We start from the raw sequence: 24,892 nt of genomic DNA on the forward strand, positions 1-24,892 counted from the left end.
CTTTTTCGCATTCCATTTTCTGTGGTCCTCTTTCTACTATGGAAATATAGTCTGCTATAGCTTTCCCATATCCCATCTTTCTTGGAAAGCTGGAAAGGCTGAACAAGAGTCATTTGCTTGATAGACTCTTAAGAGAACACTAAATATTTTTTTAATTTTTTTTTTCTTTTTTTCTCCTCCTTCTGACTCTATATCAATGCCACAGTTCAAGTCCTAACCATGTCTTAAATCTTCAGCCAGTTGATAGTTCTTTGGTAAAGTAGCAAATCAAGTTCAATCTAGTCATCTGATGACACTAAATCTGTAGTGTATTCTATTCTTTACAGTGCTTATGTGAAAACATGTTAAAGTGTTTTGAGAACTGTTATATTTGGGGGGGACACTAATTTTTAAGGGATAGTTTAAAACCTTAGTTCTCTTAACTTGTGGGAGTGGGTTTTTTTAAAAGGAAACTGTTCTCCAGCTGGTCAGCCCCCAGTGTGTACTGGAGCGTGAGGTTATTCCTCCCCTCCTTTGTTGAACTTCATGAGGTTCCTGTTGGTCCATTTCTCCAGCCTGTTGCAGTCCATCTGAGGTTCCCTGAGGTCATTAATGAAGATGCCAAACAGTATTGGCCCCACTGTCAGTCCCTGGGATACACCTCATGCCACTGATCACAACCCTTTGAGAATGGCAGTTCAGCCACTTTTCAACACACCATGTTGTCCGCTTATATATAGCCTGTACTTCATCAGCTTGTCTGTGAGGATGTTATGGGAGACTGTACTTGTTAAAGTGAAGATAAACAATATCAACTACTCTCCCCATGTTTACCGAGCTTATATTTTCAATTTAATTTTCATTGCACAATGCAATCATATTGGTCAGGCATGATGTCCCCTTCGTAAATCTGTGCTGAGTTACTCCCAGTCACCTTATATTTAGAAATGTTTCCTAGGTTCACTTAATCTATCACCTTCCTAGGGACTGAGGGGAGGCTGTAGATCCTTCTTCTTGTCCATCCTAAAGATAGGAATGACATTGACTTTCTTAAAGTTCTCGAGAACCTCTCCCCATCAGTATGACCTTTCAAAGATAATTGAAAGTGGTCTCATAATTACATCCACTCAGGTCCCATTTGTTTAAATACTCCCTAAATTGATGCTTCTCTATGGAGGGTGAGTCTTTATTGTTCCAGACTTTCCCACTGGTCCTGGGGACCTGGGATCCCTGAATCCCAAGGGTAGTAAAAACCAGGGAGAAGAAAACGTTCAGTACTTTGGACTTTTCTGTGTTTTCTGTCATCAGGTCCCCTGCCCCATTCAGTAATGGGCCCACATTTTCTCTGGTCTTCCCTTTGCTGCTGATGTATCTGTAGAAGCCTTTCTTGTTGACCTTTTGTCTCTTGCCAGATTCAACTCCAGATGAGCTTTGGCTTCCTCACCACATTCTTGTGTGGTGAGACATTGTTTCTATATTCCTCCCAAGTCACCTGTCCCTTCTTTCACCTCTTGTACACCTTCTTTTTATGTTTGAATTTAGTCAGCAACTCCTTGCTCACCTGTGCAAGCCTCTTGCCACTTCTGTTTCACTTCCTACTCACCTGGATGGACCATTCTTGAGCTTGGAGGAGGTAAACCTTGAAAATCAACCTGCTCCCCTGGATCCCTTTTCTCTGCAGGACTTTATTCCATGGGATTCTTCGGAGCTGATAACTGACGAGGCCAAAGTCTGCTCTCCTTAAGCTCAGCGTGATGTGTGATTCTGCTATTTGCCTTGTTCCTTCATGTCAGAGAATAAGATGAACTCCTCCATCACATGATCTTTGTAGCCCAGGCTTCCCCCAACCTTCATATTGATATTTGTAACTGTGAGGTCCGGTGGAACACCTCCCCGTTGTTGTGTCATTGATCGCCAGTGTTAGATAGTTGTAATCAATGCACTGCAGAAACCCACTGTATCCTGCTGCATTTCCTTTCAGTAGACATTGAGGTGGTTAAAGTCCCACATGAGGACCAGAACCTATGAATATGAAGCTCCTTCTTGTTGTCTGAAGGTTGTCTTATCTTTTACTTCATCCTTCCTGTAGCAGACACCCACTGCAATGTTGCCACATTGGTCTACCTTCTAATCCTACACCATAAACTCTCAGTTGGCTCTTATCTATCCCTCCACAGAGCTCCATACCTTTTAGTTGCTGCCATTCATAAAGAAAATTCTTCCCTTTCACCTTCTTGATCTGTCCTTCCTAAAGAGCCTGCGTTCATCCATGCCTCTCTGATCCCAGTGAGATTGTACATCCCAATAAGATTGTGCATTTGGAATAAACATAAGGCATGTTTGGTTGGTACTAGAAAGAGATTGTAACCTGTCTCTGAGTAGATTTCACCGTGGGATGGCTTAGGGCTTAAAAACCCACCAAGGCTTTTATGGGTTTGTTTCTATTTGGTTATATTTTCATGTTTTTTTCTTTTTAGATTATAAGCTTTTAGGGAAGAGCTATATGTTTTCCTCTACTTCAGTTCAATAAAAAACTTATGATGGAGTTGAGCGCTTCTGAGCTGTAAACAAATGAGGAGAACTGAATTAGTCATTAGCAGCTGACTGCCAACAACATGTATCGTTTGTATGCCCCAAGTTTAGAAAACTGGTAACTAGCATAGAAAAAGAAGAAATATTGCTCTTTCTCTGGACTTTCTGGATGTACCAGCTGGTTGATATCTTGAGGTGTCAGGTAAGTGGAATTCAACTTAAGTTACTCATGTGGGGTTTTTTTGTGTTTTTTGTATTAGTAAAACCAACTTTCTTATTGTAGCATTTGTAACTGACTTCATGAACAGAACACCAAATGATACTGTATCTAGCTACTAATTGTTTACAATTATTATTTTCTTCCATTAACTATTTGTGCTTGATGTGTGAGCACATCTGGAAGTTAGCTACACAGATTGGCTAGATAATGTAAAGATTTAAGCAGCTTATGACTCAGACCTAAGCTCTGAATCACAAGTCATTGCTGGAAGAAAGTTTGTGTGTTTCAACAGAGTGGCTGCACATCTGTGTGTCTGAGGTAAAGTACGAAGTGGAGACTCCGAAAGGCTAGTATAAGGGGTAGTGAACCCACCTTTTCAAGTCAAGCTAGTGGTTAGAACTTGATCCAGCAAGGTTGGGGCAGCCACATAAACTGCTCACGTTGGATATAGTGACATTTGTCCTGTTTGAAGTAGATTTCCATGAATTGTCAAGTCATTGTATTTGTCTTTGGAACTCCTATGGAGTAGAATGGGCATGCTAAACGTTATTTAAATAGAACACTGAACGTGCAACTGTCTAGTGAGGTGCCTGATTCGATTGAGGGATAAGTGGTTTGCAGCTCCCATTAACTTGTTAAGGAGTATAGTGTTTTAATACCTCATGAAACATCAAGTGGGAACCTTAGTGCATTGCTGCTATCTAGCCCTACTTAACTGACAGCTGCCATGGCTCTGTTGGTGATGGAAGTGAGTGCCTCCATGAGACTCCTGCTTTTTCTTTGCCCTTTTTTTGTGTGTAAAAGTATCAATGTTGATAATGGTGTTCAGCTTCACTAACCTTAGCGATGATGGAAGCCAACATGTAAATATGGTTCATTGGCTTTTATTGGTGTATTGTGCCACTCTCCTCAGCACAGGGTTAAATCTCACAATGTTTTTTACGTGGCCAGCTGATACCTTGCTTCTTGTATGGCTCCTGCTGTTGCAGTTACGGTGTGCTGGTGGTAACAATAGCAGGAAGATTATCACAAACAAACAGAAGCATGTAGTTAGTGCTAGTTTTTCCATTCTTTTCTACTCTGTTAAAATACCTGGAGAGATATATTTGAGGTATCAAACAAGCCATAAGTAATTGTTGTGACTTAAGAGATCTGGCCACGTGAGGTGTCAGAAAGAAAGCGTGCCTGTTTGTGCTGCTGAGCAGCTTTTACAGTGTTGCAGCCAAATTCTGCCTGAAGAGCAAAGTTCAGCTCATCAATATAGAGGTGGTTGCAGTTCTTCACTTGGGCTGTCCCCGTATGGCAGAGTTCCAGACATGTAGTCAGTAAATTTTGAGCTCCCTCGAATAGATATATATCTGCAGAGCATATCCCCCCAAAAATGGTATGTGCTGGAACATTGTCTCAAATAGTCTCTGGATAGCATAAGAAACATCAGATTATAAAAAAAGTGCAATTTACGCCTTCTCCAATTTTTCAGCCTTCTGACTGCCTGCTTTCTGCATGTTCTGTCTCCCGTTTCCGTACAACATGATGGGTTTACCCATCTCTCCATGTCATACCCCACGCTTTCGCACACTCTTAGATCATTCTCTCTGTGTTACTGTTCAGATGTGAGGTTTTTAAAACCTCCTTAGACATTTGTATATACAATGCAAACATAGAAGCCTGTCGTCTAGAGACCTAAGCCGTATCTGTGTTGTATGGGTGTGCAGTAAATGTGAATTTATGGTCACTTGTGATCTGCATGCTAACAAGAAGGCTGCTCTTTATGCAGTGCTTTCCACATGTTGGAGTAATGAGACAACAGCTAAGTATGGAAGATGTCCTGTGTACGAATATGTCTTGACCGTTGCATGTTACTGTTTTTCTACTAATCATTTCTACTTTCAGCTCCACTTGAAAACATACTTCTATTAGGATACAGTGAGCTGCTGTGTTATGTTTCTGCCCTGTTTCCGTGTTTATGTTTTTTCAAAAATTAAAGGCTGTCTTTTGGCAGCTAAAAAGTGCATCTAAGTGATGGAAAGAAAAATTAAACTGCCTACAACTCTTTATTCCTACATATATGTCACCCCACGGATTTCAGAAAAATGTATAATGAAAGACTACACAGGCTTTTAGCACAAAAGACTAAATTCTTACCCCAGAAAAAGAATGCTGTGTTGTTTTTCCCCCTCTTCTTTTGCCTTTGAAGGACATGTTGTCAAATAAATGGAATATGGTTTATCTTTTTATTAATTGAATAAAAAGCCTACAAGGTTATTCTTTTAAAAAAGATGCATACTTGAATCATCTTGGTTTTTATTTCTTCATCTTATTAGACTAGGAGAAGGATGTTTACATTCATTAATAAGGAAGAGTGATAACTCTGTTTGTCAATGGTAAGAAGGAGGCTTCTGAACACTAGCTGCTTGTTCCTGTCATACTGAGAGCATTAATGGGCACCAGCTGGGCTGTAGCTATAGCAGCTTCACCACTTCAGCCTTGCACAGCAAGAGCTGCTGTGGCAATGCTGCAGAAGGGCCTCCTGCACAGATTTAGGAAGTATACACTTCAGTTGTTGTTCCCTGGGCAACAGAATAACTGCAGCCAGCTGGCTTTGCACCACCTGAGCTGATCAAAGAGCAAACCCTGTCAGGCACCGATACTTCAGCTCCTCCAGCTTCAGTGTGCATGTCTGCAGGCAGTGATGTAGGAAGCATTGTCATTCGGGTTTCAAGGTTAAACACAGGGGAATGAAGTAGAATGACAGCAGAAAGTAAAATGGAAACATTGTTCGTGTAGATACATGATGTGTGTAGCTATTGATTATGGAAAATTAATTTTAAAATACTGAATTACTAACGTACATATAAAATGTGTTTTGAAATGATTCAAAAAGAGAACAGGAGACTAGCTTGAATATATTCTTCTGGGAGAAGGAAAAACAATCAAGGGTGTTTTATCATATGTGTTTAGTTAAGAAAGACCATAAAGAATGATTGAACACAAAGATTAAAATGCCTTGTAAAATGATATAATTAGGGAGGACTGAGCAGAGCTGGATCTGGTCTGCTTTGGGTGACTGCTGTAAGCTTCTGACAGGTCAAGACTGCAGTTGTTATAAATGTCAGAGCATACTTCAGTGGCATGGTAGGTTTTATTCAGCAAGCGGCGCCAGAAGAATGAAAGGTAGATGATTGAACAGCAGTGAACTGTAATGTTGGCTGATGCGGACCTGTATAATTGGGATCAAAATCCACTTGAGTCTGTTGGATGGGGGATGGGGAGGTGGGAGGGGCAGGTGGTAGTATTTCTTCTATGTCCATTTAACTCTATTCTTACACTTTTCCCTTTATATTATGGCAACACCTGCTTAACACTTTGCTTAAGAGGGGGGTTAACTCTTAAAATCCTCTTTTAAAGTTTGTTATCAAATAATAAAGATTGATATTGTTTTTAATCACTCCTCTTAAAATAAGTTCCTCCTTTTATTTTTTCTAATGTCTTTACTGCCTGTGAAAGATACTAACTTCACTTTTGGAGCAATTACTCCAGTGGGTGAACTGGTGGCAGGCAGAACATGGATAAGCGATAGTACTTACTGACTTTTATCAAGTTCTGGGAGTACCTCAATCCACACCTGAAAGAGGAAGGCAAACAGAGCTGGTGGGTTTCTGCGTGTACGCAGACCTTTTTCTTTGCTGAAACTGCAGAGTATCGATTAGCATCCACACTTCTGATGAGGATTTGGTTTTTATATTCCATATATTCATTTTGTTTTTCTATTTCATATTTGTTTTAGTAATATTTGACTGATGGAAGTGTCTCCAAAGTAGTTTCAGGTGGAGATTGTTTTGGGGGGTTGTTGTTGTTAAAACTCAAACCATTAAGCTTTTAAGTATAGAATAGTTTCTTTCTTTAGCTTCCTTCCAAAAAAACATATTTGGGGAGGGAGAATTTCAGTAAAGGGATTCTGTGTGAGAAAATGGAGTTACTGGGTTGTTTTCAATTGGAAAATCACTTACAGCTCCAACATAACAAGTATGGCTTTTTGTTCTCAATAATATAAAACCAAATAGAGGTCTAAGTGAGAACACTTACTCTCTACAGTGACAAACTAGACTGCGTCTTTCTTGTGCATCTATTCTGATTTATTGCATGAGTCGTCCAGATATCAATTGGTTTCTCAGTATGTTTACTGGGGTTGCATGTTATGTTCTTATTAAAGCTGTTGTTTATTAAAAAGAATAAACTGTTTATACAGTCTTTCAAGAAGTCTGTATAAACAGATTTTTATGACACCTGATTTTCAATTCAATTCTTTGTAGTTTCACAGTCCAGCATTTTCTGAAGGAATCTTTATAATAGTTCTGAACGACTTAAAATTTTAGGTTCTCTCTAAATCTGGAGATGTGACAGAGCTCACTTCTTTCGTTATGTAAGTCTTCAACTGTAAAAATTGCTGAAGCAAAATCAAGGGTTGTGTGAAGCGCATAGACAAACCCTTCTAGCTTAAAAATCTGCGAATTCATTGAAAATTGTCATTTTCCACAAGGGCAGGAATGACTTTCAGTGTCCTGAGCATCTGGAATCAGCAGTCTGTGTTCTTATATCCACATTTTTCTTTTCGCATCTAGCTCCGAAATGATTGTATAGTTGTTAAGGAATGTCTGCTGGCTACTGCATTCAGCAGCAACAGTACAGTGAATTGATCTGTTGTGTGTGACGTAACTCTATAAAGGAGTAATGAGTACTTGTAGTTAATGTTCCATATGTGTTTCTTTTCAAACTCTCATTAATAACTTCCTGTTATGTTTACCTTTCAGGCAGATTTTTTTTTCCCAGACTTATTTCTTTCTCAGAGGCTATTACTATAAGTTGGAGCAACTGTCCAAGGGGAACAATGTTTGGAGGAAGATAAACGGGATGCTTCACCTGTCTACAACTTTTACTTTTTTCTGTGTGGAAACAGCTGGTAGTGGAAAGCTGGAAATTGTCATGGAAATAGCCCTCATTGAGAAGTCCTTTTGAGTGCTGCAGTGAAAATTGGTATTGATTTGACCAAGTCGTGACCCTTTGCAAATTGCACGCTCTGCATGCAGAGAGTTTTCGCACTTGCTCGACTTGTAAAGTTGGCATCTAAAGACAGCCTCGTGCTCTGTACCCGTGGTTATCTCTCTTAGGCTTTGGCTGAACTTGCCAAAGTTTGTTTCCTGCTGTTGGTTACTGCACCCTCATTGCTGCCAACATCAGTTGCTTCCTAACTCAGTGTTGTCAAAATGTGAGATTATTTGCTTATTCCTTGAATTCTGGTTTGCTTGTTTCTAAGCCTGGATCATTTCAACAGAACCAGGTAGATGAAACTGTGTACAGTCACTCTAGCAGATGGTATCCTCTGCCCAGGAGATAGTATTGATGAACTCAGGGAAACAGTGCTTAACAGGGGGATGTTGCACTTGGAACAGAAACATCTAGCTGCATCCTTAGCTATACCTAGCAAAAGGTATACTGAAGATGCATGATGAATTAGACAAGGGATTTCTCTTGAATGCAGAGAAACAAATATGACAAAGATTAAACAGTTCATTGTCTCATTCCTGGATCATTTTATGTGAATAATGCTTTAGGAATACAGTGAGACTCCCTTCTGCAAACCTTTCACTTGTTCTCTATGAAAGTGTAACTTTCAGGTTCACAAGACAGGTTTGTGCTCAGGTTCACACAATAGGTCAGGTTCACAAGACAGGCAGTAGCGCTTAGTTAAACTCACTAATGTTTTTCTTAATACTCTCAATGATAAGAGTACAACAGAAAATAGCTTAACCTTATCCATTCTGTTCTGCATTGGTGCTGTGACATAAATAAAAATTCTGGTTTCAATATGAAGTAGGGATGGAAAAGTAGTTTCCAACTATGTAAATAGCTTTAAGGAAGGCATAGAAGTATGACTTAAATAGACACCATGTGTTTTGTTTGTTTTTCTTTCTTTTACAGAATAACTGGCATTGTCATTTAAATACTGCATTCATATTGGTCTCTTAACATTTTTAAGAAATAATAAGAGACGGTAGATAAAAAAATTGTCATTTTGTATGTATATGTGCAGTAGGGTGATGTGAAGGTAGTAAAAGAAGGGAAAATCTGGAGTTTCTCTTTGCCTGTAGGTATTCTAGATAAGCAGTGGCACTACAGAGGTGGTAGTGAAATTACTTAGTAATACTGGGGTTTTAAATTTTAATATGATCACTTGGGAAATAAGGCTGTATGGGTAATTCCACAGATACCTTGTACTGCTAGTGAGCTTGTCATACAGCCATGAGAAGCTTGTTGTGGGACTTGAATTTCTATGCAATGAGAGTTATCTTGTGTCTATGGGTTCCTGTAGGTTTGTTGCTAGCGGTTATTTGATTAAGAGGAATCGTGACCCACAAAAAAGCTCTACTTCATCTGTCATAACAAGAGACACTTTCACTTAGCACTTGCATTTGCCCTTTCTTTTACCAGGGAGAAAATAGTATCTTTTTAGAAGTTCCTTATATAAAGGGCAATTAAGCTTTGCTTAAGGCTAGCCATATCTAAAATTACTTCTATGGGAGGCCATGGCAATTCCATTTTGGTTTCACACATCTGGGAATTAATAAAGTGTCAGAACTGTAGATAAGTATGTAAAAAGTGCAAGGAGAAATTAATAGTGCTCTGAATCAAGTCGCTGCTCTACAGATCTCAGTCATGTATCTAATTCCAGAATTCGTCCAAAGTTTTAAATTAGAATCTGAAGATTTGCAATGCACATACAGTTGTTCATGATGGATGGTTATTCAACAGCTGGAAAATCTGTCATTTTCCATGAGCATCTTCAGACCCAGCTGAAAGCAGAGGATAATATCTGTGCTGAGTGTTGAGGGGGTTTGTGTGTGTTGGCTTTTGGTGTTGTCCCTTTCTGATGCACAATGAATTTTATCCTTCAGTACTAGTCCCGATGAAGTGAAACAGACTTGGAATGGCACAGAATTCTGCATGTGAAATTCTGTGCCAACCTGCACTTCAGACCCTTTTACTGTTACCGGTTGTTTACAGGAATATCTATGTTATAAGATAAAGCGGAGGTAATAAGCTTATTTTATACATATATGATGGTAACGTGAGAAGAAACTTTCAGTAAATACCAAAATGTAATTAATGTAGTCATGAGAAGGAAGTGAAATGTTTCTATTTATAGTGAAAAGAAGTGACAGCTACCTCACTGAGCCTTTCTTAATGTTAATTAAAAATAGATAGATTTTTTTTTATTTCTATTTCTGTAAATATGGACAGAAGAAAATAACAACTAATTCCACTGTTAGAGAAAGAATGAATGACTGCTGTGCTATTGGGATCCCTAGTAAGTTTGATAGGTATCCTTAATTTTAGAATTGTATTTTAAAGATATGTGCTAATATACAAGACTTAAAGCAATTTTTTTAAATGATAAAAATTTAATATTGAAAAAATAATTGCTGAACATGCTACATAATAATAGCCATTAATACAAAAATCTACATTTCAAAAAGATAAGCTTCTCTTGCGTTCTGGAAAAGCAAATGGCATCTGATACACATTATATCATCAGAGCAGCTGAACAGCTTTCCAGAGAGGACACTATATGCTAGGTTCCAAGGAATGGCATAGATAGGTCTGCAGAATGTGGAAATTTGATAAACTTGTTTTCACTACTCAAGCAAATCTCTTCTGCCTGGAGTATCAAGGTACATTTCAATCTGACTCCTTAGCAGCATCTGTAGTAATAATTTGAAAACAAATATAAAATCTATGTAGAATTGCTGCACGTGTTAAAAATTCAAGCAAATTCATTTCATTGGTAGCTTTTGACAATTTTCAAAACAGCAAAGTGTTATAGGAGCCTGAGTCACATCAAGTTTCAGGAGGATATATAGATAGTTCTTGTTGTTGTCATTTTTGGTGGTTTGGGGTTTTTTTGTTTTGTTTTGTTTTTTTTCCCCTTCTTCGGCCTCACTCAATCTTCAAACCAGTGCTTGTTCAATTGTTTTAGGGTTTTGAATCTGGAAAACTGATTGTGCAAGAAACTAAATCTTTTTTTTAAAAAAGTTATTCATACGAACACACCATCAGAATTTCAAAATGTTCCATTGTTAAGAAGTTAAAATGACATTTCAAGGCTGTCTTAAGACTCGTGGTGCTGTGCTGGGAGGAAAGATGGTTTGAGAAACGTGTAGTTTGTTTTCCATGACATGCTTTTTGTGGTTCTCTGCATAGATCTTGACGATAGTGGAAAAGCTAATGCTTTATATGCATGGTACAGACCTTTCAGTAATTATAATCTACCAGAAACTTCTCTGTGGTGTTCCTCAATGTTCTGTCATGTATCGAGATTTGATAGATCTCACCTTTGTGAACTATATTGCACTTTCAGTTTAGGTTATTTATTATTTGTATGGTGTACAATGCATGCTGTGCATTGCTCTGCCCTTTGCTAAAGGAAGGTAGCCATCTGCTGCTACTTCCTCCTCTTCGTTCAGTGGCACGTGGATTTACAGTAAAGGATTTGCCTCAAATGATTTGGAAATAGCTACTTAGTATGCACTACAATTATTAACAATTGAACTTTTACTAAATAAGGGATTAACCATCATCTTTAGATGTATGGTCTTCTGATACTGTATTCAACTTGTATATGCCAAATTACTGTAGAACAATTATGTGCATCATACATATATTTTATATTTAGTACATCTATCAAATACCCAGTGCTTGTGTGTTCTGAATTCTGTGCTTGAATTTAAAGTCATCCTCCTACCCCTGTCTCCTTCTCACAGAAATGGCCTTTTTCTCTTACTGGTTTGACCTAACTACCTATGGTTTTTATTTCATATGGCTACTTTTTAAACACATCTGCATTCTTGCATTTTGGGCTTGTTTACTATGTATCACTACGTATCAATTGTTTTTTGTCCTATCCTCTGTTGTTTGGATGCCTTTTTTGTGTATGGAATATCCAGATTGGCGACCTTTATAATAGAGACGTTTTTCCCCTCTTGTTAATGTCACTTTAGCCTAAGAAGGCCTTTTTCAGAGTTACCGTCCTTCCTCTCGATGACACTCTCATTACAATTGTTCATGTTTTCCCTTCTACTAATGTAAGTTGGTCATGTCTGTTCGTGGCTCTGTAATCAGGCACTCCGCACTAAAATCAGCTAAAATGTATTTGGAGACAGAACTGCGAGAAAGAGGCATGCAAAATGACCTCAGAACAGAAAACATGTCGTTCATTGCTGCTTATCCTCTGGACTTCTCGTTTAACACATCCTCCAGCAGGTAGTCGCACTCCCTGCTTTTGCCTAACATTGCTGTGGCTGGTTTCTTTGTTCTTGCTGTAGTGGATCATACTGACCTATTCGTCTTCTGTGAACCCTGGACCAGCGGCTGGAACAACGTGAACATATGCAATGCTGCTCTGGTCTCCTCCCATTTTGCACTGCTACAAATTGCTATATTGGGTGATGGGCAATGCCATATGTGCATAGACCATATGGTATTTTCTCCTCAATCTACAGTTGGCTTGTTCATCACGCATCGTAATATTTTGCTATATGAGTCTAAGTTCAGTTTGTCCTTTGGAAGCTGTTTTTATTTGCTAGAATTAGAGCAGTGTACTTACATGGAAAACTTAATTTTGCAATAAACAGTTATTGGTAGTAAAGGATACAACATAATGCTATAGATTCAACTGAAGATAGCCCTTAAAAGGAAAATGTTAAAACGATGTCTAAATCCTTATTGTTAAGGAATCGAGCAATGTAACTTGTGGGTCGTTTTCATTACCATCAATATGGGGAATGAAGCTTGGAAAACTTGCCTCCCAAAGAGTTATGTTTTCATGAGTACTGAATTTTGCCTTTAAACAGGGAGAAGCACATTAAATGCACGCTAATTATGAGTTTTGCAGCAACTTGACTGGTAACTTGAGGTCTGTGTCTGTATCCACATTCTGCATTCTTTGAATTCATCTTGGTGTAATATTTTTAAATATTTTAAACAGCAGATGTGCATTGCTTATAGATTTGTGTAAATGTTGATGCACTGTATACAAAATATGTCTCCCATACAATGATCTGTTGACGTTATTCTCTGTTGCTTAGCTTCAGACAGTAAAGTCATGACATGTGCTGCTGTTTGGAGGATGCCGAAGGAATTGGAATCAGGCAGTCATGAATCCCCTGATGATTCATCAAGCAACACTCAAACCCTGGAGCTACTCTGTCACCTTGACAACACAGCCCATGGCAATATGGCCTGGTAAGATTCTGCATATTTTATATTCCTAGAAAAAGCCTAAAGGATAGACCTGTGCTGTTAGTTTTGTGCAGAATTATATTGTAGAACCTATGCTATACACTTTAAAACTATTCCATCTTTAAGAAAAAAAAGGTACAAATTGGGTTTTTAGTCCCAGATGTTTCATAGATTAAAAACATTTATTATAGTCCTGCAAACACATATGGAGTAACAGCCTGTGTACTGTTTTAATGGGTTTTTCCCCACCTGCCCCCATCTAAAACCTTTGTTGCACAAAGGTATAATACTTAGTATTTCAATCTTCTTATGGAATATAAATTTGATGTTGCACTTCGGTCTTTGTTTTTCAGTCTTCACTCAACTGATTCGGCATAAGTGCAAGTAATTTAATGTTTGTTAAGGATAAGAATTCATTATATTATATGGTGCCTGTTTAACTACTCTCTTCTGTTGCCTAAGAAAAGACACGGAGAGCTGCAGTACTGCAGAGGGTGTTACAGAGGCTTGTTTCCCTTTCTTTGTTATTTAAAAGAAAGTTAAATTTGTCCATTGTGTATTTGCAGGTTCTTTGCTTTATGGGTATGTATATGACATGTTCCCACTGCTTCCTGAACAGATGCAGGGCAAATAAATGTTAATACACTCAGTCCATATTTTACAACTACAATGTTGTTTGACATTATTTTGGGACCACCTGATCATCTTCCACTGGCAGGAAAAGTTGAAACCGTAAGAATATGGTCTGCTGTAGTCCCAGGAATGTCTGTCTGTCAGAAAGAATATGGAGTAGTAGGTGATCATGCAAGTTGTACAGTCCCTTTCACAATTATTAGAGATCTTTAAGGAAAAAAATGTGGAATAACACAGCAGATTTTTGTAAATGAAATGTGATAACTCTGAACTGAAACTGAACAAGGATAATGCAACATCAATGTCTGATATTGCTGGAGGTGTCTTATATGAGAGTGGAAAGGGCCTCTTTGGTTTCTGTATTCAGACACCTGCTGTGTAAGGTATCCATCATAATCTCATTATACTTAAATATATTCTAGTAGGAGTAACTTTAAATTATATCAAAAAGGAACAATACTTAGTCAGTCTCAGTTCCTTTTCAAAATCTGGCCACATAAAAATTTCTATTAATTAGCTAGCTAGTTAAAAAAAAAAAAAGTAAAGTAGACTTTAGAAGAGATAGTTAATTCAGTTGATTTTTAATCATACATTGTACCGTAAGTTTTAAGCATCTATTTCTAGCTACTGATTTCTAGTTTGAGCCCTGTAGATTAAATTTCAACTAAAAAATAAAAAGTAAATAGAAGGTAATATTTATTAGGTGGTTCTTGGACAAGATTGGACATATCAGTGTATTCAAAAGTGTGTTGTCTAGGCTACTTTCTTCTAAAATCTCAGCTTCCTAAGTGTTAATTTCTTCATGGTAGTATCTTTTAATTCTTTGCTATGCATTTTCATATGAATATTTCTCTTTAACTCTTTGATTATATTAAACAATTCCTTTTTTTATTGTTGAAACCTTTTGATAATTAGTTTCCAATATAGTTGGGAATACTATTTTTTGTTTGTTTTAATCTTCACCTTTTAACCCTTAAAATTTGTACTTTTTGTCTTTGAATTTTCTGTAATCTGTTTCTATCTGATGCTGCGATGTCAGAACTCTGTGTGGTAGCTTGATCACCAGAGGAGGAATAGGGGGCATATCACCGCTTTATATCAGGATGTGAATTTATGTGAATGACAAAAATCAGTTTTTTCCTCTAATATAGCTTGTAGCAAGTTCATGTGCAATTTTCTCTCTCCTGTTGTCTGACTTTGTTCAGTACTAGTGCTCACAAATATCTGCTGCCATTTAATACCTGTTACCTATGTATGTGTGCATGTATACGTGTAAAGATTTGAAAGTGTCCTGTGTTACAGAGATGAAAGGTATAAATGGAGTACTTGGCATTAGTACCCCTCACATCATCTCAGGCAAGCACAGCTGAGTTAGAGGATCTTGTTCTAGAGCAGGCTTTTCTATTCCTGCCTCATAGTGGAAACAGCTCACGTAAATGAGTAAAACATTTTATGCCGACGTGTGTCACTTAACAGGCCATGTCTCACTGAGTGGTGTGTTGACTACGAATAGCAACTTAAATATTCTTTTCTATTACACACTTCAGATGTTTAGAAAAGTATGAAACTACTTGAGGCACTTACAGTACAATTGTTGTTAGAACCAACCATAAATCAGAAAAACCATTTTCCTCAATGCAAAGTGTAAATACTTTACGAACTTCAATGTAAGACCAACATTCTGGTGTACGCAGTCGCTTTGTATGAGATCAGCGGTGGTCTGACATCATACACTCACAGTAAGAAGGGCAATGCTTATTCTGGCTCTGTCATTTGCCTTGCCATTGGAGCATACTCTTGCACATTTTACTCACAAAACACAGGCTGAACACTGAACCCAGGGGTTCAACGTGACCACGTGCACTTTAAGGAGGTTGTTTAATCCACAGAGCACAGTAGAGCAATGTACCACCAGCACTACCCTCATTAAGGGTGGAAAAGTTTTTAAGTCATGATAGCTTTTGAAATTACACATTTTAGATTTGAGAAAGACTTAGTTTTTTGAAGTTAATTTTGAAAAAGATTAGTCAGAATGCATGCTTAAAATTAAAAAAAAAAAAAAAAAAAAAGAGTAAAAACATAAACTGGGCTTTCATCACATCTTCATATGCTGGGCGGAGAATGTGCCGTAGTTGACAGAGTTTAGAGATGCAGGGTGTAATGTCGATCTTGGCCTTTGTGGCACTTAGTGTGAACTTCTGTGATTCCAGTTAGTAGCTCACGGGAAGGTATTTTGTGTGTCTCGACATCCATAGCACAGGTGCTTCACAATATTCACAGATCTGGGTTGCAGATCATAAGTAATTGAGATCTGACTGTAATTAAAAGGAAAAAAAGCAAAACTGTCTTGAAAATGCAACTGGTTATGTACTCTGGCATCACTGCTTGCCTCAGGGCTTTACTTGCTCGTACTTTTGTTCGTATTTTCCCTGCTCTGCTTTATTTCTTAACTACTTTTCATTAAGGTTTATCTTATTGCATTGTTTTTCTTTTCCGTTAAGAAAGCCTTATAGTTGAAAAATTACCTCACAGATTTTTCTGTTTCTAGTATCATGTACTAGGGAATGCAAGGGGGGATTATTTTCCAAGTCTGGTGTGTCAGGTATTGGTTTTGTTTAATTATTTACTGGCGTTAAGAAGAACTAATCCTGTGTTTCCTTACCTTTATCTCATCTCCTTTATGGAATTCTGTGCTCAAATGTCTCTGAAATTTCTTCTTAAAAACTAGCAGGGACATATTTAATACCAGTTCTCTTCTGTGAATCAAGACCAAAAGAGCATTTCCAATCGATTGTGACTAAAATCCTAAACTTTCCTCGCGTGTGTGTGAACACGGTGTCCCTCCTGCTCAAGATCTTCTGAAATAATTTTCCAGTCTTGACAAAACTTTTGACAAAAATCTGATCTCCAGGACATTACAGGCAAGTGAAAAAGAAATGTGCTTTTCTACAGTTCTATTTTATCTCGATTGCATGAGTTACTGTGTTTAAAAATTAAGCATAACTATTTGCTTTCAGTTACTGAGATTGTTCACTGCCTCTAAGCTTTGAATCTGGGACCCATCAGAATTTTTACTCAAACTCTTGTATGGCATAGAGTTCAGACAATTAAGCAGATGCTTAAATTAGGCAAACAAATAGGCCTATTGGTTGCTCTGTTTGGTTTAAGACTTTTTTCCATCCTCTACCTACTGTTCCTCATGTGAGCCGAAATGCAAAGATTTCAAGTGCAAAATTCCCAAGTGAATTAATTCCAGAGTGAAAAAGTCAAGATACATGGGGACTTGTGTGGCTAAAAAAAAAACAAAAAAAAAGCCTTTTCCATAAATTCATGTTGTAGATAAATGCACGTATTCACACACTGTACACATACATAACCATAGGCATGTTGTGCAATGTTTTAAGATTCAGTAATTAAAGGAACTTGCCATTGGATATCTTGCAAGAAGTAGTCCAAGGTACAGTCTGCATAGGAGAGGCCAAGGAAATGGGACAGCAATTAATGAGAATTTGATTACTCCTCTGAGTGCAGCTTGGAGGAATCCCTAAAAATGTGTCTGTTAAAATCCTGAAGAATTATGTTTTAAGAGTAACCTACTGTTCTACTTCTTCCTCAGTTTTCCTACAGACTTTTTTGATAGTAGACTTGACAGGATAGTCCTCAGAGAAGGAGGATACTACAGGCCATGAGAGAAAGTGTAATCTGTGAAATCTTGAATTCGGAACTCAGCAGGGACTTTTTTCTTTTGTCAGAAGTAAAGGTGCAAAGCCGGAGTTTCTCCCCTGACATCTGCTGGAAGCAGGCCTGCCTATATCTGCTCAACATCCTACTTTTTGCTTTCCAAATTTGACAGGTATAACATAGGGTAGATGCTGCTCAGTAGCAAGGTTATGTGCTTGAAAAGAAAGGGGGAACAAGTGAACTAAGTTGGATAGTGGTCCATAGAGTAAATTCGGAATAAAATAAAAGCAAAATAAATAAGGGGAAAGTGTTAGATGGGCAATGTAGGTACAACTGTAAAGGGAAAATGAATGGAGATTACAGAGATAAGAAAAGTGGGAGCTCAGTTGTGGGAGGCCTGAAAGGTGAGGAATGAAGAATTCATGTTTTATATAGAAAACAATAGTCAGCTGCTAAAAAAAGTTGGAAAGGGATGAATATGTTAAGAATAATGATAGATTACTTCATTAAGCTTCTCTACTTGCTGAAGTTGAATTTTTTTTTAGTGTATCCCACTCAATCAATCCTAAATATGGACTTGCAGATATTACCACATCTAAGAGAAATTGGAAAAGATGACAAATTATATTCTTTTTTTTAAAAGTCGCAGATGTTTCAAGAACTCGGGGATGTTTATTACTAAAATATTAAACTAGAACTTTGAATTCACAAAGGAAAAAGTTACTATATATAAGCCATTCCCACAGACTTTTTTTTTTTAAGGTACTTACTTTATTTGGTATTCCATCTAAGGTCTCCAAATAGAGTACTGGTACAAGTACCATCTCTTCTTTGGCTGTGTGATTACATGGTACGGAGGAACCTCATTAAGGTCTGCTTTCTACAAAAGTACAAATTTGCTATAACAGTCCTTTCAACTTGAATGGAAGTTTACTTTATTTAAGATACATAAGATACGATACATAATGTATTATTGCTTCAATTTCATCATGTCATTGCATTAATGAACACAGTCACCTGATGAAAGTTAAGTACATTTGTAATTGATGCCCTGAAGACAGGTGAGTAAGTGCATTCCAGAAGTGAGGTCCAGAAGTGTTTTACTTACTCTTTTTGGCCTTTAAAATAGTATTTAAAAAAAAAATCAAACAAACAAAAAAAACCCAATAAAAACACACCCCAAAACATAGTCTCAAGGAAAAAAGTCAAGAAGTAAGAGAATCTGAAACTCAAAACAAAAGTGAAAATGGTGTTTTTAATAGCTCTGACACTTCCACATTGCATTCAGGAAACACTTTTGTTTCCTGTCATGATGTTGGTAATGTTAATTCTTCTATAGTACCCCTCTGTTAGGCATCAGGATATACATGTTAAAGTTCTGCTTTAGTGTTTCATTTAAAAAAAAAAAAAAGTCCAAAACAATGTTTTATATCAAATGAATTTAAACCTGAAAGTAACACTTCTTTTAGGAGGATCATATGGTCTTGAATATATGGTATATTAATTGTTATATATGCTTTACAGCAAAGGCATGTAATAAATGCAGTCATAACTTTTTTGGTATGAAAATCTTATCTTATTTTAACACTTCATATGTCCCAGTACCAGAAATACATTTGTGAGGAAGGAGATCCCTCTGATATTTGTATAGAGGTTCCTTTGCGAGCATCAGGAGTGCCAACTGCATGGGCTTGAGGCATAAACTGAACTCCAGGGGTTTTAGGATTTTTTTTGTAACAGCTGCCCAGCTGATCCTAATTGTTTGTGTCATAGGCCTTTCAATTTCTTCACATAATGCCCAAAATTTCAGAGCTGTCAGGAGATACATATTGGTGAAGCTGATTAATTACAGGCAGATTCAAAGGAATTATCAGCATTTAAGAATAATTTTTCCACACCTCGTTTCTTCCACGCATTTACATTCTCCATTAGCCACCTCTGATATTAGAAAGATGAAGTATAGAGAAAGTTTTTTGGAAAAACTTACTATATGACAAGTGTTTTCACTGGGAATGTACCTTACAGCTGCTTTTCATTACTGCCACTCTCCCCTTTGTATTCTGATCCTTTCTAAAATAGTAAAAATTTTAACTTTATTTTATGTTCTACTTCTCTCCCCTCGCCCTTCTTCCTTAATTCTGACATCCTGAATTCTTTACAGGATTTTGCTCTCTTGAATCTTTTATTATCCTTTATGGTAAATAAATCCATGTATTATATATAAATCCAAATGTTCAACCATTTGTTGTCTCTTTCTCACATTTTCTCTCTCATTTTTCCCTTTTATCATCCTATAAAATGTGTCCAGAACCGGTAGAGTAATTTATAACACTCATGTCTCTTTTTCATTCCCTTGAATGTTTTTGGTAATTTTGAGTGGTTAGTATTGTGCAAGTTTAAAACTTTAAGGTACTTAATGTAATCACATATACTAGGGAATAATTGTGATTCATTAATTGGATAGTGAAATAATAAAACATTGTGTTATGTGCCCAGTTTATTATGTTAATTTTTGATCAGAATTTATTTGACTCTAGTCTTATAAAGCTGAGGGAAACTTAATGAAAGTAAAATCTGACGTTGGAGCAAATACTAAGGGAAAAATATGCTGTATGTCATGTATGTGAACGTGCTCTGTATATTCAGTTAACTTAAGACCACATCTGATAATTTCAATAGCTTTCATATGCTTAAAATGAAAATTAGTTTTGTTGAAGTCTTTGCAGTTGTTTGTGTTTACCTTGGATTTGTAAGTCACGATACAGAAAGCAGTACAGAAATTGTGTTACTCTACAAGTGAAAAATGATGGATTTGTAGAGTACTATTTCACTTCTTCCCAACTTGAGAGTAGTTTTTCGCTTCAGTTCTCACTGTGCTATCATATTCCCTAGTTTTACTGCCAAATTAGTTGAGATTTTTCCCCACTGAAAGAAAAGTGAGCTATTTTTAAAAGGGTTTTTTTCCTATTTATAATGCCACTTTTAGCTATTCTTAACACTAAAAAAATAGGGTTGCAGTCTGCCCCAATTGATTTTGCAGGTTAAATAGATAACAGCTGGTTTTATTTTCAGTTTATATTGAATCGCTTAAAAAGTTGGTGGAAAATGTTAAAAAAATGATGTTGCAGAACTGTGGAAAAAAATTAGTTATGCAGGAGAATTTTAAATGTTCACGAGGAACTAGCTTTGAACAGTTGTCCCTGTTTTCTTGGTCTCAGACTCCAGTTTGCTCTTCAAAAGCCCATTAAGCATTTACTATTTAGAATACTTGTTCCTCAGAGTAGAATTCTTTCGTAGCACAATATTTTGGGATGATTACAGATGAAGTGCGGATACTTGCTTACATAGTAGTTAAAAATTCAGGGCTTTGAAATGTCTTGAATGTCTATTGGATGAAAAAATTGACCCTTGTACATTTGTAAGTGCATGCATCTATTTGATAAAATGTATGTGAGAGCTTAAGGGGTGCCCTGCAGCCTCAAACAGTCCATCCAGCCCAGTGCTCAGTCTTAGGCAATGGTGATGGAGAGGTTATTTAGTGAGACCGCGCTAGCTAGAGTCCCACCACTATTCGCCTCAAATTGAGTCTATTCACCTCAAATTCCCCCAGTATCCACAGTCACTGGATTAGGGGTGTTAGGGGGTACATCTGTGCCAGGTCTGTGTAAAACTTTATCATTCTTGGTTTAGCTGTTCTTTTGAACAGAAGGAGTGGCGATTTTCCTCAACTATCAATGTAGATCCTAGGCAATCATAATTTTCTTCTTAGGCACATCTTTCAAATCATTGGAGAAATGTACTCAGATGAATATTCTGGTTTGTTGGGTTCCCGCCCCCCCCCCCCATCCAACCATGCAGATGGCCTGTTTGTTATGAACAGCAATAAATTAGCAAGGATATGCTGTATCCATGTTGCCGTCTTTTGAAAAATCCCATATGAAAATAGTCAAATTCTGTCGTCCCCCACCAAAGTAGATATGTGCTTCCTCTAAAATGAGTCTGCAGAGATTGCTTTTGCCCACTCCGGCTGTTTCACAAATAAGCTTGTTTCAGCCCTTAATCTTTACATTAGTACATCGAAAAAACTATTGACATTGTGTGGCTTCCAGAGGCTGGGTAGGACTTTTACCTGACAGCTCCCTTTGTGCTTTCCTGCCAGGCATTCATACTGCTAAAAAGTTGTTCCTAGCTTGACCACCTTAGTGATCTTTGACAGACAAGCCAATTATATGTTGCTTTCATGACATCACATATACATAATATTAATTTTGGGGGTTTTTTTAAGCCCTGTTCAAGCAACAGAATGGAAATGGTGTCTGTGGCAGCAGCTGCTCCGCAAGCAGTATTTTGTAAAATGATAGAGGTTATGTGACTTCTGTCCGTCTGCTTTGGAAAGGAATCCTAGCTTTACACGCAGATTCCCCGTGCCCCACCCAATTTCATTAAGAAGCTCATATATGTGCTGGGGGGGGTTCTGTTCTTCTACATGTGCTGTTCATTGTATATAGTAGTTAACTCTGGGTGACAGTAATCTATCATCAGTGTCTGCTTATGTGAAATGTTACTCCTCCTTACTTTGAAGCTTTTCTCCTGTTGGTGTCAAGAAAGAAGGTGAAAACAACTTTTAATACTCATGTAGATTTTTAAACTGTACATGCTTTTTCAAACAGTTCTTATTTGACTCTTTGGCCATGTTTCTTGTCCAAAACATGTTGTCAATCGATTCTTTTTCATATCAATAAATAGGTTTCAGATCCTCAGTGAGTTGTTCTTAAAACTGTTAAAAAGATTTGTCTGTGTAATAGTATCTGCAAATCCTCCAAGCAGATACATAGCTTTATGCTTAGTAAAATGCTTTTTCTGGCATGGGGTATAGAGTTCAACAGGCACCATAAACTATGTTGCCAAAACACTGCATTCCTACAGTAATTTAACTGCATATACTCTAGACCTTTTGTTACAGTGGATATGTCACCAAAAAAACCCTACAGCTGTAATGCATTCTGCTGTCTCAGCACATATATCTCACATGGACTTGTTCTAAAACACTTGCAAAAAGAGAAAAAGAACTTCCAAAATGTTTTAAAATAGCCATTGAGTCTTCAGATATTTCAGCTATCAATAACAGTAGGATAATTAAAATACTACTGTCAAATATTCATCGTTGTGATATGACAGAAACTTAACAAAACTTTTGCAAGAGCTGTCCTATATGTAGACGGCTTGAGTGTAGACTCTTCAGCAATATGGGAAGGCATGGATGAAACATAGTGAAGTTAAAAGGGTTGTTTCTGCCATAATATTTAAGTATTCTTGTTGTAAATAATCCAATATTAATTACTTAGAGGAAATACGAACTTTCTTAATCTGTTGTATTCTTTAGACTGTATTTGATGTTTCATAGAATGTCAGAAGCAATGCATAACCTTTTTAATTAAACCCACGCCTAGAAAAGTTCTTCTCTCTCCTCCAAAAGAGAATAAAGGAGAATAAAACAGCCTCCCAGGTTTCATTTAAAAAAAAATAAATACTGGGAGATCTGTTGGTAAGCTGTCTCTTTTATATAGTAGAGATGTTATGAAAATATCCCGTGACAGTGCATTTTTGATCTTAATAAACTGAAGACACATTAGTCTTTAACAGTACTGCTGTGGTCAAACCAAACCAGTGCTGTAACTTCCAGCCTAATGGAAATCACCAGAACAGGTGAAGTCAGGGTCTTGTACCCTGATATTGTTATAACTGTATTTAACAGCACTTAAAAGACTAGGAAATGTGTAGTGTGTATGTGATAATTCATTTGTCAGTTACTCAGGTTGGATAGACAAAATAGCTGCAGACAAAACTGAGAAGAGTACTGAGGCTTTTTAGGAAGGACAGGCTGGGATGATGATGAGGAGAGTTGTGCTCTCTGCGAGAGCACTGCTGGAGTTCGTGGAACTCTGTCTGGAGATGGATGATGAGCCAAATGAGAGCTTGTGAGTAAGGATTAAAGAGCAGACCACTATGGGTGACACAGTAATGGGTGTCTGCTGTAGGCTACCTCATCAGGAAGAACAGTTAGATCATAGAATCATAGAATTCATGGAATACGAGGTTGGAAGGGACCTCAAGAATCATCTGGTCCAACCTTTCTTGGCAAATGCACGGACTAGACAAGATGGCCCAGCACCCTGTCCAGCTGAATCTTAAAAGTGTCCAATGTTGGGGAATCCACCACTTCCCTGGGGAGATTATTCCAATGGCTGATTGTTCTCATTGTGAAAAATTTTCATCTTGTGTCCAGCCAGAATCTCCCCAGGAGTAACTTGTACCCATTACCCTTCTTCTTTTCCATGTGACTCCTTGTCACGTGAGGCCTTCTACAGATAGTTAGAAGTAGCGTTATATTTGCAGGGCCTGGCCCTCATGGGAGACTTTAATCACACTTGTATCTGCTGGAGGGGCAACACAGCAGGGCATAAGCAATCCAGTGAGTTCCTGGAGAGCATCGGTAACAACTTTGTGACCTGAGTGATAGAGGAGCCAATGAGGAGAGATGCTCTGTTGGACCTCATACTTACAAAGGAGGAAGAGCTGGTTGTGGATGGGAAGGTCAAAGGCAGCCTTGGCTGCAGTGACCATGAGATGGTGGAGTTCAGGATCCTGAGAGGAGGGAGCAGGGCAAAAACCAAGCTCACAACCCTTGACTTCAGGGGAGCAGACTTTGGCCTCTTCAGGGATCTGCTTGAATAAGTCCCATGTGATAGGGCCCTAGAGGGAAGAGGGGTCCAAGAAAGCTGTTTGATGTTCAAGGATCACCTCCTCCAGGCTCAAGAACAGTCTATCCCAACAAACATGAAGTTGAGCAAAAATCCAGGATATCTAGCAATATGCTGGATATGCTAGTAAGAGACAGACCTTAGAGGAGAAGGCAGTGTCCTAAAAAATCTAGTATAAAAGGTATACCTTTAAAGCAGAACTTTTTCTGGAAAGATGAATTAATATTCCTTATCTGTCTGGAATAAATATGTGTGACAACAAACAGGCAAAATTAGCCTCATAATATCGTTAATCAACTGTAAGGACTTGTCTCCAATACTAAATGAACCTCCACAACCTTGATAAGACCATGCTACAAAACTACTTTGTAGCGTGGATTCCAATTAGTGCTACCTATGGGGTTTTTACTGTGTGGAATTTTCATATGGACTATCTCTTTGAATACAGAAGAAAGAATTGGCTTCACCCACAAGTCTATGGGAAGGAATTTAGGATTTCTTAGGTTTCTGCAATCTGAAGAACTGTAGGTTACACTTATAAGAACTCTCACCACACACTCTACAAGAACTGTCCATGTATGGAACTTGTGTGTTTTATTGCTTTAAAAATAAACACAGTAGAGCATGGTTGACTGATGTCTAAGTCTGAAAATGGTTAGTCACAGCTTCCTTTCTATAAAGTAGGTCTTGTTACTTACGGTTTCACCCATTTAGTTGCATAGCTTGTTCATGCTTTGCATCCATCAGTAATTACTCTTATTGTGCTGCGCGTTATGTACAGAATGTAGGT

General features: G+C 37.7%; 1 protein-coding gene across 3 annotated transcripts in view; it reads left to right on the forward strand.

The window, feature by feature from the left end:
* The window catches only part of EIPR1 (EARP complex and GARP complex interacting protein 1), a 101,947-nt gene that overhangs the window by 37,497 nt on the left and 39,558 nt on the right, over positions 1-24,892 (forward strand). For 2 of the 3 annotated variants that reach the window (XM_076332837.1, XM_076332838.1), the window contains one exon: positions 12,874-13,030. In XM_076332837.1, coding sequence (XP_076188952.1) covers positions 12,874-13,030 — 157 coding nt within the window. Of the gene's footprint in view, positions 1-12,873; positions 13,031-16,431; positions 16,582-24,892 lie in introns of those variants that run through there. The other variant, XM_076332839.1, reaches the window with a different exon arrangement.

The sequence above is a fragment of the Aptenodytes patagonicus genome, chromosome 3, assembly GCF_965638725.1.
Source record: "Aptenodytes patagonicus chromosome 3, bAptPat1.pri.cur, whole genome shotgun sequence".
Lineage (NCBI taxonomy): Eukaryota > Metazoa > Chordata > Aves > Sphenisciformes > Spheniscidae > Aptenodytes > Aptenodytes patagonicus.